This window comes from Molossus molossus, unplaced genomic scaffold, assembly GCF_014108415.1.
Source record: "Molossus molossus isolate mMolMol1 unplaced genomic scaffold, mMolMol1.p scaffold_m16_p_10, whole genome shotgun sequence".
In the NCBI taxonomy this organism is placed as follows: Eukaryota; Metazoa; Chordata; class Mammalia; order Chiroptera; family Molossidae; genus Molossus; species Molossus molossus.
The window spans coordinates 2,291,817-2,308,736 of NW_023425345.1; the positions used below are offsets into that span (position 1 = coordinate 2,291,817).

The window sequence follows — 16,920 nt, forward strand, 5'->3', positions numbered from 1 at the left end:
CCAGCACCACTCACATAGGCTGGTGCATCTGGTTGGTGGCACTTCAGTCACAGAACTGAATGCTAGCTGCAAGGAGGCTGGACAAAAAAGTGCCCTAGGGCTTCTACAGCTCCTGGTAGGGGAAGTGGACAGGCTCTGCTCATAGTAAGACTCATGGTGGAGTTCTGGGAACAAGTGACCACAATAATCAACAGTGCAGCGAAGGGGTGGGAGAAAGCAGGGTGATTCTGTTTGTTTCTCTGAAGGTGTCAGATGGGAAAACTTGTAACCTTTTGAAGATGGACAGGAAGATATCAGCCAAGATGGAGAAAGGCTGAAGGTATAGAAGGAAGGGCCAAGGAGAATGAAGGTACCAGATGAGGCAGAGAAGGTAGGTAAGACTGGGCCTCTCTCTTTGGCTATGCTTACAGTGGGTGTCCAGCAAATCTATGGAACCAATGAAGAACCATCAGAGAAAGATACCTGTCAAGACCCAGCCTTGGAGAAGCAGTTCAGGGCTGGGCAGGCAATTGAGACATTATCAAATTCATTCTACCACTGAAGCCACAGCACAGAGAAGGGGTGGGCCAGGGTTATTCAGCAAGTCTGATGGGCTGAGGCAAGACTCAGGTCTCCATTGGGTTCTGTTGGCGGTGGTGGTGGTGGTTTCTGGGTCTGTCCCCTTTTAAGAAGAAGACCCTGGGTAGGAAGCGTGGGTTGCGATTTTTACCTCCCTCCCAACCACAATAACAGAGGGAGGGCCAGTGTAGAAATATATGAGATTCTCACAATGGAGCCATAGCCCTAGATCATCAAGAGAACCGAGCCTGTGAGGATTTGTTAGGAAACTTGACTGAAAGAATGCTAGTACATATCACATTGTTCTTTATGGAAAAGATGACAGCTTTCTTGGTTGCTATCTTCACTACTGGCTGCTGCTTGTATATTTTTGGTAAAACTTCACATTAAGGACGTTTGGTGTAGTTATTATCAAAAGAGTGTGTACAACAGAAATGAATATGCCCCATGAGTGCCTGCCCATTATGAAGCTCTAATAATGTTACATATCCAAATTCCTGTGTGTACTGCTTCGTTTGTCATGAGTGAACCCATTTGAACTGAGCATCGACTTTCCTTCAAAAACTGGAATGGAATTCATGATATTGCCTTATTTAAAAAAAAAATTTAAATCAATAAATCTTACCTTATGGAAAGCTCCAAAAAAAAGCAGCAGACCCTGGCTTGGCAAGGTCAAAGACACAGAGCTGGAATTCCCACCAGAGCCCCTCCCTCCTCTGCCTGAGATGAGCACAGCTGAAGGGCAGCTGCTCGCTCAGGGCCTCTGCAGCTTCCCTGCCCTGTGACCACTGGTCTGTCTTGCATACCTCCTGAGCCAGAGAGCTCAGTCTGACCGATCCAGCTCGGGGCAGCCCTGCCATTACAAAGCACAGCCTTCTGCAGAGCTGCAGCCTGTCTCCCTAGCCCCCACCCATAGGCTGAGGGTCTCCCAGCATTGCCAGAGAAGACAAGTTGACTCTTTCCTGTGCCTGCTCTATGACTGTCCTCAGATAGCTGAGGATACAGATCATGTTGCTCCAAGGTCATCTTGGATAAACATCCTCCCAGGACACTTCCAGTCCCTTTCCAACACTGATCCTTTGTCAAGGACAGTCTGAGAAGGGAATAGGAGGCCTAAGCCAAGCCCCTGCATCGCTGTCCCACCAGGGCCTGGGGCTCCCCTGCTGAGGTGGGAACATTCTCTAAGGTGCTCTCTACATCTTTGAGGGCCTCTGGTTCCCCAACCCAGGCCCCTTGCCACCTGCCTGCTCACAGATACCTAGGGACAAAACCAGCTGTGACTTGCCCAGAGGGTTTGCTGGCTTTTATTATGTCTCTGCAGGGGGCTGAAACCTGTGCTACTTGGCTCAGTGACACAGTGGAGCCAGCAGCAGGTGTGGCTCCGCAAAGCCTGGTTCTGCTACCTCCCCACAGAGGGCAGCAACCAGCCAGCCATCAGTCCTAACCCACCAGGAAGGTCCAGCCCTGGACCCCTCCTACCTCCCCCAGCCTCTCCGCAGGGTTAAGTCTGCCGCACAGCGGCCTCTGAAGGTCCCTTCAGCGTCCCCTCCAGGAGGCCCCTGGGAGGAAATCTGGCCCTCTGTGGCCCAGTCCCTTCAGCTAGGGCTCAAAGCTGGCTCCAGGGGGCCAAGTAAACATGGCCTCTGCTCTCACAGGGATGACTCTCACCGCCAACCAGTCAGTGCCGCTTCATCTTGGCCACGCTGCCTCCTCCTCTTCCTCCTGGCCCCTTGAACTCTGGGCTGCAACAGGGCTATAACTCAGACCGGGAACGTGAGATCCGCGGGCCTTTTCGGATCTCTTTCCGCTTTTCCTCTTTCTTCCGGCGTTTATTCTCTTCTCTCAGGGCCTTCTGAAAAGGGTCGGTGCTAGAAAGGAACTGAGGGGAAGAGCAGATGGTCTGATTTAGTCGGCTGGCAGCAGTGTACTCTGCGCTAGGCCGCTGGGGCTGTGGGGACAGCAGGGCTACTTAGAGCAGGCCCTGCCCTCAGGGAGCCAATGCACGGAGATGGTTAAATGGGCTTGGGGACATCTAGGTGGGTCCTGAAAGACAGGCAAGAGGCTGACAGCAAACAGGGTGAGGGAAGGAGGACATTCCTGGCAGAGGAACAGGCGCCAAGGTATGAACAAGGGCGGGCATCAGAGGAACATAAACAGACTCCTCCCAGGGTGAGGGGGCTGAGTGCTGGACACCACAGACCAGGCCTCCCCCGAAGCCTGGGCTACCACACCTGAGGAGGGAGGGCAGCCAGTGAGAACAGACAGCAGGCACACAGCCTCCACAAGTGTGCACAGGAAGCAGGCAGATCAGAGGTCAATCTGACAGCCCCTGGGAAGGGGTGGGAGGGAGAGAAGGCAATAGTGCCCAGGCTCAAGCTTCCACAGATGGTGGATAGTGGCGCCGGTGAGAACGCGAACACGGGTGAGCAGTGTGGGAGGAGGACGAGGACTTCAGTTGGGGGCACTCTTCAAGTGCAGTCCTGGGCCCTGCACTCTTCTCCCTCCGCTCTCTCCAAACGCCTGGCTTCTGTTATGTCTGTATGGCTAGATGACTCCAGTGTGCACCTCCACACCTAAGTGCCTGCCTGGCACCTCCACTGGGATGTCCCAGACGTGCCCCCAACTGGGTATGGCTCCATCTCTCCAAAACCCAGTCTCCTTCCAGTGTCACTGTCCTCATGAACAGTGCTTCTCCTACCACATGCTACCTCCTAGCCTTACGAGCTCATTCTGGCCCTCCTGCGGGAGATGGGGAGCTGGCAGACCCCTCAGGCCACCCCCATACCTTCTGGCTCTGACTGGGGAATAGCCAGTTTCGCTCAATGGTTAGAGTATAGGCCCGAGGACCAAAAGGTCTCGGGTTTGATTCTGGTCAAGGGCACGTAGGTTCGATCCCTGACCACATTCAGGGTCATGCAGAAGGCTACTAATCGGTGTATCTCTCTCTCACATCAATGTTTCTCTGTCTCCCTCCCTCCCTTCCACTCTCTCTAAAAATAAATGAAAAAATTAACAACAACAACAAAAAAGAGAGAGAGATCCTAGTCCTTTCATCCCCAGGTGGCTCAGCCTCACCAGGAGAGTCCAAACCTGGAAGAGAAACACAGCCCTTCCCTTTCCTGGATCCCTTCCCCAGGAAGCCTGGCTAATGCCTACTTTAAATTCCCGATGCTGAACTCAAGTGGGCTCTTTGTGCTGCCTGGCAATGGAGCAACTCTCCTACCTCCGCACCATCAGTTCTTCCTCCCTAGTGGGCTGTTTCCATCAACATCCAGACATGACAGCTCCTCCCATATGATTACGTTTCCCCTCGAACCCACACCGCCCTCCAGCTCCTCTCCCACTGCTCCGCTCCCCTTGAAAACTCTTCAAAAGGGTTGTCTATACTTCCTGCACCCACTTCCTTTCCCCTCATTTTCTTGAAATCCAATCTTTTATCCTCACCCTTCTACCAAAACAGCTTTTATTAGGGTATCTGATGGCCTCCACCTTGCTAAATCCAGTGGATGGTTCTCAGGCCTCCTATTTCCTGGCCCTCCAGCAGGGTTTGATAGGCCATCACTCCCTCCTCTAACTTACTTCATGTGGCCTCTGGGAACCAACTCTCTTGGGTTTTCTACTCTCATGCTGACTTCCTTCTTTGCTAGTTCCTCCACATTCCCCCAACTTCTAATTGCAGCCACATCTCAGGCCTTAGTCCTTAGACTGCTTCTCCATCTGCCCTGACTACACCCCCAAGTGATGGCATCCTGGCCACAGATTTTGATATTTTCTTTATATGCATGACTCTCACATTTGTAGCTTGAGCTTCAACCTCTCCCGTGAAATCTAGTCATACAGCCAATTGCCTCCATGACATTTTCATTCAGATGCTCATCAGGTTGACACAAAATCTTGATCCCCGATCCAGCCTTCAACCTGCTCCCACCACATCTGCCCATTTTAGAAAACGGCAGCCCCAATTCTTCCACATGCTCAGACCAAAAATCTTCAATCATCCTTAATGCTTCTCCCTCACTCCACATCTGCTTCCTTAGCAAATCCTAGTGTCTCTGCCTTCAAAACAGAACCGAAATCTCACCAGCCCCACTGCTGCCACCCAGTTCAAGCCACCATCAACTCCCAAATGGAAAAGCACAAGAGCCTCCTCACCAGTGTCCCTGTCTCCACCCTGGTCACCCAGACCACTCTCCACATAGCAGCCAGGCTGATCCTTTAAAGGGGTAAGTCAGAGCCCACCACCCTGCTTTCCATGTCTCTCAGAGTAAATGCCAAGGCCCCTGAGAAACCTCCCAAGGGCCTTGTGACCTGGCCCACAACTCTGACTTCACCTCCTTGCAGTCCCCACCCCTCCAAATAAGCCTCCAACTCAGGGCCTTTGCACCTGCTGCTCCTTCAGCCAGGAATGTTCTACTCCCTAACCCTCAACTATATTCTGACTCTCATTTCCTTCAGGTCTTCTCAGTGAGACTCTCTGTGTCCAGTCATGAAAACTAACAACTGTAGGTTCATCTTCGGCTCTGGTAGGGGTTGTGCGGGAGGCAACCAGTCAACGTGTCCCTCGCACACCGATGTTTCTCTCTCCTTCTCTCCCTCTCTCTCCCTTCCACTCTATCTGAAGATAAATAGAAAAATATCCTCGTGTGAGGATAAAAAAAAAAAAATGCCCGGGCCGGTTTGGCTCAGTGGTTAGAGTGTCGGCCCATGGACCAGAGAGTCCCGGGTTCAGTTCCCCTAAGGGCACGTAGGTAGGTTGCAGTTCGTCCCCGGCCCCGGTTGAGGTCATGCAGGTGGCAACTAGTTGATGTGTCTCTCTCACATTGACGTTTCTCTCTCTCTCTTCCTCCCTCTCTCCCTCCTGCTCTATCTGAAAATAAATGCAAAAATGTCCTCAGGTGAGGATAAAAAAAAAATAGCAACTGTACCTCCATCTTACCCCAGAATTCCTTAACCACATTCCCCCCAATTTTTCTCCACAGCTTTTGTCACCACTTACCATGGTATATGTATATATTTTTAAAGATAAGCCTTTTCAAGATAAAGTGTTATTCTTTTTCTTTTCTTTTCTTTTTTTCTTTATTGATTTTAGAAAGAGAGGAAGGGAAAGGGAGAGAGATAAAAACATCGATGAGAGAGAACATCAACTGGCCACCTCCTGCATGCTCCCCAGTGTGGATCGGGCCCACAACCTGGGCCTGTGCCCTGACCAGGAATTGAACCAGCAACCTCTTGATGCATGGGTTAATGTTCAACCACTGAGTCATACTGGCTGGGCTTTTAATTTTGGAGAGAGGGAAAAGGAAAGGGAGAGAAACATTAATTGGTTGCCTCCCATTACATGCCCCAACTGGGGACTGAATCTACAACCCAAGCATGTGCTCTGACTGTGAATTGAACTGGAGACTCCTCAGTGCATGGGACAATGCTCAATCAATTGAGTCACACCGGCCAGGGCTATATTCTTTTTTTTTTTATCCTCACCTGAGGACATTTTTTTTGTTGTTGCACTTATCTTCAGATAGAACAGGAGGGAAAAAGGGAAGAAGAGAGAGAGAGAGAAACATCAGTGTGAGAGAGACATATTGACTGGTTGCCACCCACACAGCCCCAACCGGGGCCAGGAACAAACTGCAACCAAGGTACATGCCCTTAGCGGGAACCAAACCCAGGTCTTTCTGGTCCGCGGGTCAACGCTCTAACCACTCAGCGAAACCGGCCAGGGCAAGGGCTATATTCTTTATTGACTGCCTGTCTCCTCCAACTAGAATGTCCCTTCCAGGGACAGCAGGGCGAGTCTGTTTCTCTAGTGGCTGGGATTCATTAGGTGCTCACTAAATGTTAAATAACTGAATGAATGTGTATGTCGCTGAACCTTTGTTTAAGCTAGTCCCTCTGCCTGGAAGGTCTTCCCTGAGCTAGTCCACCTGGCAACTCTTACTTATCCCAGAGCCTTCACCACCTACCAGTAGAGGCTGGGTCAGGTCCTTCTCAGGGGTCCCATGCTCACATCTTCCCTCCTACACTGGCACAGTGATCACACTGGACTGGGACTGTGTTTCTCTGCTGCTTTCCCCATCAGACTGTGTGCATCTGAAGAGCAGAGAGAGGGCCGCCCCTCAGAACAGGACAGTGGCCAGCACCCAACCTGACACAAGTTGGCACTAGAAAAGGCTACATACAGGAGGAAAGGACCCCAGAACACTAGCCAGTGTAGAGGGAGTGCATGAGGGGAGCTGAGCAAGACCAGGCTATGCCGACGGACAGGTCCAGCTGGACATCAAGTGTGTAAAACCTTGGGGCTGTCCCTAGACAATGAGAAGGAAAGTATGTTGCTGCTATGGTTCTGTCCAAGCAGAGCATGTTACGATGAGGCTAAACTCAGTCTACCCTGGAGCCCATTCTTTCTGGAGGCCTACACTTTCACCCTCCTCCTGTGTGAAGCGTCCATGACTGCAGGGCGAGGAGAGCGTGTCACAGCAAGAACGCATCCCTGTGGGCGCTCCCACACTGGGAAAGGCAACCTGCCACGGTCTTGAGCGTCCCTGCATGATCTTGCTAGGTACACCAAGAACCCAGCCCAGACTGTTCCTTACCGGGGCCATTTATCAGGACTGTGATTGTAGTAAGCAACCTTGGGGAACATGTCACCTTGGATTTACATGAAAGGGTGACAAAACCACTGGCTCAACAGGGCCCTCAATTCAGAAGTTACCCTAAGTGCTCAGTCCACTGATAGTTCAGCTGAATTACTAGCCAATGGTGCTGTGCGGAAGAGTCACTGACTGCTATTTCTGAAGGCCTGCTCCCAAGGCTGGCCCTGGGCTGGTGTCTGGGAACTTGGATTCTGGAAGGGCACCCACCACCCTAATTGATAAGAGTGGCTCCCTGTACCTAAGCTGTCGGTGGTTTATGCTGGACACCTGCTTTCCTTCTGGGAGTCTGGAATTTTGGTATGTGCCAGGCAGAGGGTGCCTACATGACCAGCCAGCTCCCAATAAAACCCCTGGGCACTGAGTCTTTAATAAACTGCCCTCATAGACAACCTTTTACATGTGTTGTCACGTGGTGCTGGGAGGATTAGGTGTGCCTTGTGACGCCATTGGGAGGGGACTCTTGGGAGCTTGTGCCCAGTTTCCCTCAGACTTCACCCACGAGCCTTTTCCCTTTGCTGATTTTGTGTGTTTTCACTATAATAAGTCATGGTTGTGAGCATAACCATGCACTGAGTCCTAGTGAATCATCAACCTGGGGGTGGTTTGGGGGACCCCTGATATAGCTGTGCATGGGTGGCAGCAGCCATCAGCCCCAGTGACAATGAAAAACTAGCTGCCACAAAGGCCAGTCATACAATGATCTGAATTAAAAGCCATCACCCCTTACCTAGACGATACTCCTAATGGCCAGGAATATTATATTTTTACTAACTAGTGTCAGTGTCCTAGATATCTGGTCTACCACTCAGAAGACTACAGACTGGTGGATCAGATGGTCATCCCTCTTTGGGGCCATGAACTGTGGAAACAAATTGTGGTTGACAACTGGACAATCTGAGTCGCTCACTTAGATGCCCATAATAAGGCCCCTTCTCTGATGAGACTGACCAGAATCAAACTGCTGAGTAAGTCTACTCAGATGGCAGTCATTGCCACCTGAATGCATCATCGTACTAGATGAAGCAACACCCCTGCCACCACGGAGTGGCACAAAACAGACTCTGTATTTCTGGTTTGAATACCTGGAGTCCCAGGTTGGAATAGTGCAGCCCAAGACCATTAGGATAATGACTAAGTGGTTGTACGTTACTTGCCAACTCCCCTCACAGTGGCCCATGTGGACCAAGATGGGAGATATGATATGCCTCTGAAATTTTTCTAAAAACACCCTTGTCCCATTCACATCTGACCCTTCTGGACAAAGATCTAGTTGAGAGGAGGGGATGATAGGCGAAATAATGACACCTGGGATGTGGTGCATTGATTTCGTAGCAGTAATCCCAGTCTCTAGGGAGAGATCACCTTAGATCTCAGGAAGTATGGGGAACAATTAATCCTCTTTGTGTCATATCCAGCACTGCCACTTGACAAAACAATCCTAGGGTCTGCCCAGGCCAAGTGGCAGCTGCAGATGACAATCTGACCAGCTGCTGGATGTGTCACTCTCCACCACGTGGGTACTGAACTATTCTGGTGGGCAGATGTCAGCAAAGGCAGCTCCTGAAGTGACCCTGTGCAGAAACATATGCCAGTACAACTTGTCTCAATCTGTCAGATACAAATCCATCTCTTTCTCCTGATGCTGAGGGGCCTGGGGTTCTATCTTGTAGGGCAACTGAGGCTGCAACTCCACAGTGACACTCAGGATTCAGCCAAAGACGGTAATGGTGACCCAAATCCAGTGTAACATGTGGGAGACAGTGGGCCATGGAGTCTCTCTCCACAGGGGATGAGGGTTGCTGCGGGTCCATCTATTGCCCTTGTGTTTATTGGCAATAACATCAGAGATCAGGCAATTTAAACTCCTGTGTGGGTGGTAATGGGTAACAGATTGGCCTTAGACCACATATGATTATCTAAAATAAGCTCTATTGTTCCCCCCAAAACTGATCACAGCTGGCTGAGTCTGGGACCCTGGAGCACATGGCTGAGATCGATACTGCAGGCTGACCTCATCCTGCTGCTTAGTCCTGTTGACTGCAGCCTTAATTAAATGCAGTATGAGACAACTTGAACAAATATGATCCTAGCCTCTATCAGTCAGATTAATAGATGGAATAGCACATTCATGTGGAAATGTGAGTTAAGCCAAGACATGTAGGGCTGAGGGATGGCTTGTGGGGGAGGCAATCCACCATGGCCTGAGCATCCCTACATGTTCTTGCTGGGTACACCATGAATGCAAAGCCCTGACCACTCTGTACCTGGGCCATTTCTCAGGACTGTTTGCAGCAAACCCTGAAGGATGAGGTGATGCCGCCTCCACAAATGAAGAGCAGGTTTGCTTCCGTTCACTATAAAAGTGGTAAATTTCCCAAGCTGACATTCTCTAGCTACTGACTTTGTGGCACCCACCTGGGCCCGTGTGTCACCCCTGTGGGACTCGGAAAAACCAACATGACCAGTCCAACAGTCTGGATAATGCTTTTGCTGAAATAAACTCTGGTCTCTGACCTGTCAGTATCCAAGCAACAGAAGTAGGCTAGCTTGTTAGCCTACAAACGGGGTAAAATCTGAGACCCCTCATGAACTCTGACACCCCTTCCCTCCTTATACCAGGGGCGAGCCTGTGACTTGAAGAGCCCAGTCCTTCCTTCCTTCCCTTCTGGCCAACTCTGATCCCCTCCTCTTCTCTACTGTACGTGTCCCCATCTGTCATCCTACCCCAAAGCCTCCAGCCCTAAGAGCCCACGTCAGGCCCCTAGAATGAGAGAACGTACAAGAATGTAGGACAGAAACCCAGCTGGGTAAACAGAGGCTTAAGGACAGAGAAGAGCACGACATGACCTCCCCTGGCTTCCCGCACATCTACCTGATGTGGGGTGCCTACTGTACAGAAGGAAGGGTGTATTCACAGCCTCTGACTGCCCCCCACAGCTGGGGTCCCCACTTCATGAATAGATAGGCAACTTGAGGCTAAGACAAGGGCAATGGCTTGCCCAATGGCACCTGTGAATGAGTGATGGTTCCTGGACCCACACCTGGGCATACCTGGCTCCAAGTCCAAAGTCCTCACACTTCACCCCAGGCACCCCAACCCTTGCAGGACCTGGCTTCCCATGGCCCAGGAGAAACATAGCAGACACGGCCACAAGCCCCCCAGAGCTCACCTCTGTGTGGTCTACTTTAAATGGGTTCTGGAAGTCAGAGTCTTTCTCACTGATCCCCAGCTCCTGGGCCATCTGCAGACAAGGAAAAGTTAGTCTTCTTCTGCCTTCTCCTTCCTCTTGCTCACCCACGGGCCACTCCCTCCACATTGGAACCCAGGGCCCAAGACTTGGGCACATGTGGGCCAGGTGATGACCCACAGGGACCCAGGTCAGCATAGAACCCTTTGAGATGGCACCTCAAGGGGCCCTGAGGCTTATCACAGAAAACGCAACCAAGAGCTGACATTTAGGCCCAGCTGCAGGTAATTGTGAAGCTCACAGGACATGGGAGCCGGGCTCCAGACTGCTTCCACCCAGTCCTTACCAGGTTGAGGATGGGCGAGTGGGGCCCCTGGTCAAAAACGCCCGACTGGTTGCAGAAACTGATGCCCCAGCGGATAAGGAGATTCCAGTTGGAGCTGTGGTCAAAGTAGTGGTGCACAATCCTTGGAAAGCGTAGCACCACGTCGCCGAAGAAGGCTGTGTTCTCCACCACTTGGGAGAAAGCTGGAGAGAGGAACCTGATGAGTGCCCAGGACAGATGCCCTTCTACTGACCTCCTGGCCAGCCCCAGGCACCCCCCCAGAGAATGGAGGCAAGCCAACCAAGCCCACTAAGCAGAGAAGGACCACTGCCTGCTGCCCACATATGCACTATGTGCTCAGGATTTTATGTCCACCAGATCACTGAATCCTCAAACCACCTTTAGAGGGACATGTGGCAGCTGTTCCCATTTTATTTTGTTTTTAAATATTTTTTCCTTATTGATTTTACAGAGGAAGGGAGAGAGAGAGAGATAGAAATACTGATGAGAGAGGACATCAACTGGCCACCTCCTGCATGCCCCCCACTGGGGTTTGGGCCCACAACCTGAGCATGTGCTCTGACCGGGAATCGAAATGGTGACCTCCTGTTACATGGGTCACTGCTTAACCACTGAGCCACACCGGCCAGGCTGCTGTTCCCATTTTACATTGGAGAAAGTGCGTGGCAAACACGGGCTGCAAACCCAGCTCTGTCTTGACTGCAAAGGCCCTGCTCTCTCCCTCGTATCTCATGGCTTAGAAGACTCATTTGCTGTGGGGACCGGAGATGTGGGTGTTGTTCTGCACACCGAGGCATATGCATCACATGAGGCTTTGATGAGGCCTCTCTCCACGACTTGGTATCAAATGTCCAGAGCCTGGTGTTAGCACAACCAGTGTCTGTGTGGGGTCAGGTCTGTTAGCATGGCCAGGGAATATGTCAGGGTTTGTTTTTAAAAAATACTCCTCCAGTTTTATTTAATTGTAAATGCTTCTTCAGCACTTATTTTGGAATAATTTCGGGCTTAAACAATACACCATAAAATTCCTTCACGTAGCTTCCTGTATTGTTACCATCTTACATAACCAATGTACAACTATCTACATTAGAAGTTAACATTGATGTAATACATCCCTAAACCTTATTTGAATTTCATCAGTTTCCCCACTAATATCCTTCCTCTGGTCAACAGGTCAGCCTAGACTGTGTTTAGTGTCCATCACGGTGGCAGGTCCCCCTGGCCCAGGCTAGCGTGAAAACTAAGTACAGACCCAGCCCTGGTGGCAGCTCCTGTCCAAGCACCCTGCAGATAAGGCCCAGGCAGCCCTCTCCAGCTCTGGCCGGGCCACACTCAGAGGTAAGCAGTGATATTCGTCAAAGTACCCACCATTCAATATGTAGAGGCTACATCCATCCTCTCTCAGTGTGATCTAAGGAATTTTATTGTAAAAATATCATCAGTTAATGGGAAAATTACCACTGGAGAGAAATTCTTGGAAGAAGGAATGAAGAGACACAGCATATTATTTTACCTTATTTTTCTATGTTTGTCCCATCTAGTCTCAAAAAGGATTTAAGGAGGTTGAGGCTTTTAGAAGGGTAGTCAAGAATGTGGACAGCCGCCCCCACTGTCCAGTCACTCCAGTAGGCCTCTTTTTTCTCCTGTAAATGGGAATAGCCCTTGCCTTCTCTACCAGAAAGGTCAGGGTGGTGAAGGCAAAGGTCCCTGAGTGGTAGTGGGCAAAGCTTCGTCCCTGGTTCCCCTGCTCTGAGCACAGGACAGCATAAAGGAATACATTTGTGTCAGGGACACTGAAATTGGCTCTGAAGCCCAGAAATTTTTGGAGAACCATATACTAAGTGCCTATCCAGCAAAGGGGAACACTTGGAAAGTGCCACAAGAAGGTATTTCCAGAGAGAGAAAAAAAGAGTGACAAAAACAGGAGGGAAGAAACAACCAGAGAAGATCAAGGTGGTGGGGAAGAGGAGAGGGAGGGATTAGGAAGACCATACCATCCTTTAGTTTCTCGTCCTGGGGGAAGGGCCCATCTGGGAGCACGTCTGCAGCAATGAGCACTGTCCGGGAGTCCTCCAGCACCTGAGGGAACCCCGCCTGGCTGAGTGGCTTTGCAGAGGCCTTCACAAACCAGCTGCAGCCATTTACTTAAACCCTACCTCAAATCTTTGGTTCATGCAGTTCCCTCTAATTGAGTACCATCCCCTTAAGGAACTCCTACTCATCCTTCAATGCCCAGATCAAAGACTAGGCCTGTCATGAGCTGCCCCATGCCTGCATGCACCTTAAAGAGCCCCTTGAGCATGACATCAAGGATCTTGTACTGCTGGTGGACATCATTCAGCTGTACCAGGTTTTTCAATGCCAACAGCTGCTCCCGCCGCTTCACCTCAAACATCTTCTTGTCTGAACAGCATTAAGTTAAGGAGCTGGCACCAATACTTCTGCCTGGATAATCCAGTGGTCGCAACCCAGAAGGCCCATTCCAAACCAACAAATAGCTGCAAAGGCCACAGATGCCCATGTCTGAGGCCCTCCCCTGCAGGGACGTAACAAACAGAGAAGCAGTTCACATCCTGCAATGTTTATAAGGATTCCACACCCGAAGGCCTGAACACAACCCTTCAGGACCTGGCTCCTGTTCTCCCCACCCCATGGTCTTCCTACCATCTCCCCCAACCATTCACTATTCCCAGAACCTCCACTCCTCTGCTCTAACTGGATACTCACCTGGGATATCCCCCAACCCTTCTCTATGAGGCTTATTTCTTTAATCCTCACCTGGGTATATGTTTTTATAAATTTTAGAGAGAGGAAGGGAGAGAGACATCAATGTGAGAGAAAACATCAATTGGTTGCCTCCCATACGTGCCCTGACCAGGGATCAAACCCACAATCTAGGTATATGCCCTAACTGGGAATTGAACAAGCAACCTTTTGGTGTATGGGACAATGCTCCAACGAGTCACCCAGCCAGGGCATCTATGAGTTTTGTTCCTTCAAGAACTAGTTCAAAAGCCAGAGCAGTGATCACGAAGTACAATGTGAGGCCTGTGAAGTCCTCAAAGCCAGGGACTGGTTCTAATTCATCTTTGTGTTCCTAAGATCTGGACCACAATAGGTGGCCCAGAATGTCAGGGCCTGAGTCTCCTACCCAGGCCCAGGTGCCAGGCACATATGTACAATTCTCAGAGACCTCATGGCTCTGAGAGATGTGCCTTGCCTTCTCTGTTTAACATAATAGAGAAACTGAGGCTCAGAAGACAGTGGGCTTGATCAAGGTTTGATGAGAGTACCCTACCTTTTCTTTCCTATTCCCATCAGCTGGGCCTGATCCATCCCTAGAATGCCCCAAGGGTTTCTGAGTATAGATACCTCATTTATAGACTGCTCAGGTACAGTTCATGAACCCTACCTCCAACCCCAAAGGATACAGATCTCCAGGCTTGGGTCAAGGGAGGTCCTCAGGGTGCCTGTGACTCCTGTCCCAGATGCTAGCAGGATAAACAGGAACACCAGGAACTGTAAAAGGTCCATATCCATGACCCTGGAGCTAGGAGAGTAACCCAGAAAAAGGAGGTGAGACCCAGAGCTTGGTGTTATATAAAACAGAATGAGCCCTGGCCGGTTTGGCTCAGCAGTTGGAGCATTGGCCTGTGGTCCAGAGAGACCCAGGTTCAGTTCCCACTAAGGGCACATACCTTGGTTGCAGTTTGTCCCCAGCCCTGGTTGGGTCATGCAGGAGGCAGCCACTCGATGTGTCCCCTTCACGTCAATGTTTCTCTCTCTTCCTCTCTCTCCCTCCCACTCTATCTGAACAAAAAATGGAACGATGTCCTCAAGTGAGGATAAAAAAAAAAAACCAGAATGAGGTGAATGGCAACTTCCTGTGACATGGCATAGCCTCCAAATACCAAGACCCCAACTTTGGGGAGCCCTGGAGCCCCAGTCCCTAGCCTAGGGCCCATGACCAGCAGACACAGAATAAAGACTATGGGATAGAAGGCAGGAGGGAGCAAGATAAATGTCAGCAATGCTGGGATGCTTAGAGCACAGGGGTCCCCATCTGGAGCTCTGAGCTGGAGCCCTGTCTCTTCCCAACTAGAACACTGGGCAAACTGCTCAGCCTCTCTGAGCCTCAGCTTCCTCACTGTAAAACAGAAATAAAGAGGTCACCTCCCTGCTTCAGGGGGCAAGGAGTGGGTGAGGCCTTGTGCCTGGGGAAGGTGGAGCTGGTCAATATCATTCCTTCTCAACCCCCCCTCTCCATCCTGGCGTCCCAGAAAGGCATCTGGTCAAAGAGGCCCAGGCAGTCAGAGGGGATGTAAAACTTCTGATGTTTCCCCCTTTCCCTGATTTCTGTCATCAGAAAGGAAGGAACACAGGGCAGGATGGGAGTCAGGGCAGTTTTGGGGGTAAAAGGGATGCCACTCATTCACTTCGGAACTGTAGGCACCATAAGCAACACTATTCCTACTCAAGCAACATTTTGCAATTATTTATTGAGTACTTATGGTGTTCTGGGCCCATTTTAGAGCTGGGAATACAGCAGTGAATAAGATAAAACTCCCTGCACTCATGGCAGTTACTTCCACAGTAGGAGTAAGAGATAACCAATAAACTTGGAAAACAAGCACAGAAGAATGAGTGGGAGTCAGTGAGGTGCAATATTCAATACAGTGTTTGAAAAAGCCTTCACACTCAGATGACAGGGGCCCAATTTTACCAATGTGGAAATCAAGGCACAAAAAAGCGAGGTAACTGTCCAGTCACTCCGCTATTCCCCATGCTAAATCAAGAGTATAGTCTATCTCAGAGCAGGACTCTTCTACCAGGACACCTGCCCAAGGGAGAGAGATGGTCAGTTACTGACAGATCCTGCAGAGGTCACCCAGAGAACCACCCTCACCCCATACAGATGATATAATTGAAACCTAGAAAATGAAAAGTAGTCCAAGTTCACCCAGGACTCCCTAACTTTCAATGGCACGACTCAAGGGAACTGGACACAAGGGGAACTTGGGGCCAGGGGATATTATCAGACAGCAGGTAATGACAGAAACAGGGGAAGAATGGGAAAAGAAAGCAGAAAAACCAGGTTGCGTGGGGGAGGATTCTGCCTTCTCTACCGTTACTCCCACTTATCCGGCCTCCCGATCCCGCTCATGGCCCGTGCGTTCCTAGAGCCCTTTCCAGTTCCGCGAGTTACTCTGAACCCATTTTGCACGAGTGGCGCGGTGGTATCGGGGGGCCAGCTACCTGGGCTTGCAGACTCCGGTTGCTGTCCCCAGTCTTTGAGGCTCCGGGGGCGAGAAGGAATCTTGCCAAAGAGAAGGGGCGAATCTTACCTCCCACCCCAAGCAGTCAGTTCGGGAACCCTCGTTCTCCACTCCCCCATCGGGAACCTACCCACCCGGCGACCTCACTGCCACCTACCAGGCCGGGGGTGCCGGAACAGGTGGCCGGGTGGGCCCTTGGCGTGCAGCTCGAGCACCGCCGGGAGACCGGCAAGAGAGCGGATCCGCAGTCAGTAAGCGCTGGGGCCGCCGAGCGCCGTCCCACCCACCGCGCTGCTCCTGGCCAATGAGCCTGGGCCGCGACGACCGGGACGGCGTCCTCACTTCCGGCTCCGCCCCGCCGGGCTCTGGCGCTAGGCTCTTGCGCAGGCCGCTGGAGTCTGGTCGTGTTCAGCCTGCGCCGGGCTCGGTTGCGCGGTGCTCGGTAAAGGCGGGGTTGAGGAAAGTTAAGTCGGCACCAAAATTTGAGGGCGCGTCAGCAAACTGGGGCCCTGGCCCAGCCGGCGCCCTCCTCGAAACCGTTTCGTCAAGATCACTTTAGTGGGTCGTGACTAACACTTTCTTTTTTTAAGTAACCAGCTGTGTGAAGTTGGCACAACCCCTGCTCGGCCCCTCGGCCCACCAAGTTCTAAACCCAGTTTATCGGGGGCGTCCCAGTCGGTTCATTAGAAGAGTTCGGATCACTTTCGTGCGAGGTCCGTACCCGAGAAGGAAGGGTGGGCTGGCCAGTTCTGGGCACCGGGGCCCTCAGAGGCAGGCGGGCGAGGAAAGGAGCTAGTGGCCCAGTGGGCTGAGCTCGGAGGAGCCGGCAGCTGTGGGGCGCAGACATGAAAAGAACCGCACACGTGGGTGTACAAGCTCCAAGGAGGCTCGTTAAAGGA

At 51.2% G+C, this 16,920-nt stretch overlaps 2 protein-coding genes across 3 annotated transcripts in view; both read right to left on the bottom strand.

The window, feature by feature from the left end:
* Positions 1–2,320, bottom strand: part of SREBF2 (sterol regulatory element binding transcription factor 2) — a 66,769-nt gene extending 64,449 nt beyond the window's left edge. Inside the window, exon 1 of the mRNA XM_036251022.1 lies at positions 2,227–2,320. The gene's annotated coding sequence lies outside the window, so the exon portion shown is untranslated. The remainder of the gene's footprint in view (positions 1–2,226) is intronic.
* Positions 1,847–16,235, bottom strand: CCDC134 (coiled-coil domain containing 134). 2 transcript variants are annotated; one of them, XM_036251023.1, is made up of 7 exons: positions 16,179–16,235; positions 14,177–14,295; positions 13,027–13,148; positions 12,740–12,824; positions 10,746–10,927; positions 10,382–10,453; positions 1,847–2,437 (listed from the first exon to the last, which is right to left on the bottom strand). In XM_036251023.1, exons 2-7 carry the CDS (start codon positions 14,283–14,285, stop codon positions 2,312–2,314), a joined length of 696 nt encoding a protein of 231 aa, XP_036106916.1. In that variant the 5' UTR covers positions 14,286–14,295; positions 16,179–16,235; the 3' UTR covers positions 1,847–2,311. The 2 variants fall into 2 exon arrangements, with proteins under 2 accessions (XP_036106916.1, XP_036106917.1); XM_036251024.1 differs by lacking the exon at positions 16,179–16,235 and adding an exon at positions 16,002–16,048.
* Between the last annotated feature and the right edge of the window lie 685 nt (positions 16,236–16,920).

Coding starts and splice junctions, on each gene's coding strand:
- CCDC134 (XM_036251023.1), bottom strand. CDS start 14,285: ATGGATATGGACCTTTTACAGTTCCTGGTGTTCCTGTTTATCCTGCTA. Junction 13,149..14,176: donor TGACCCAAGCCTGGAGATCT/GTATCCTTTGGG, acceptor AATGCTGTTCAG/ACAAGAAGATGTTTGAGGTG. Junction 10,454..10,745: donor ACTCGCCCATCCTCAACCTG/GTAAGGACTGGG, acceptor CCTTGTCTGCAG/ATGGCCCAGGAGCTGGGGAT.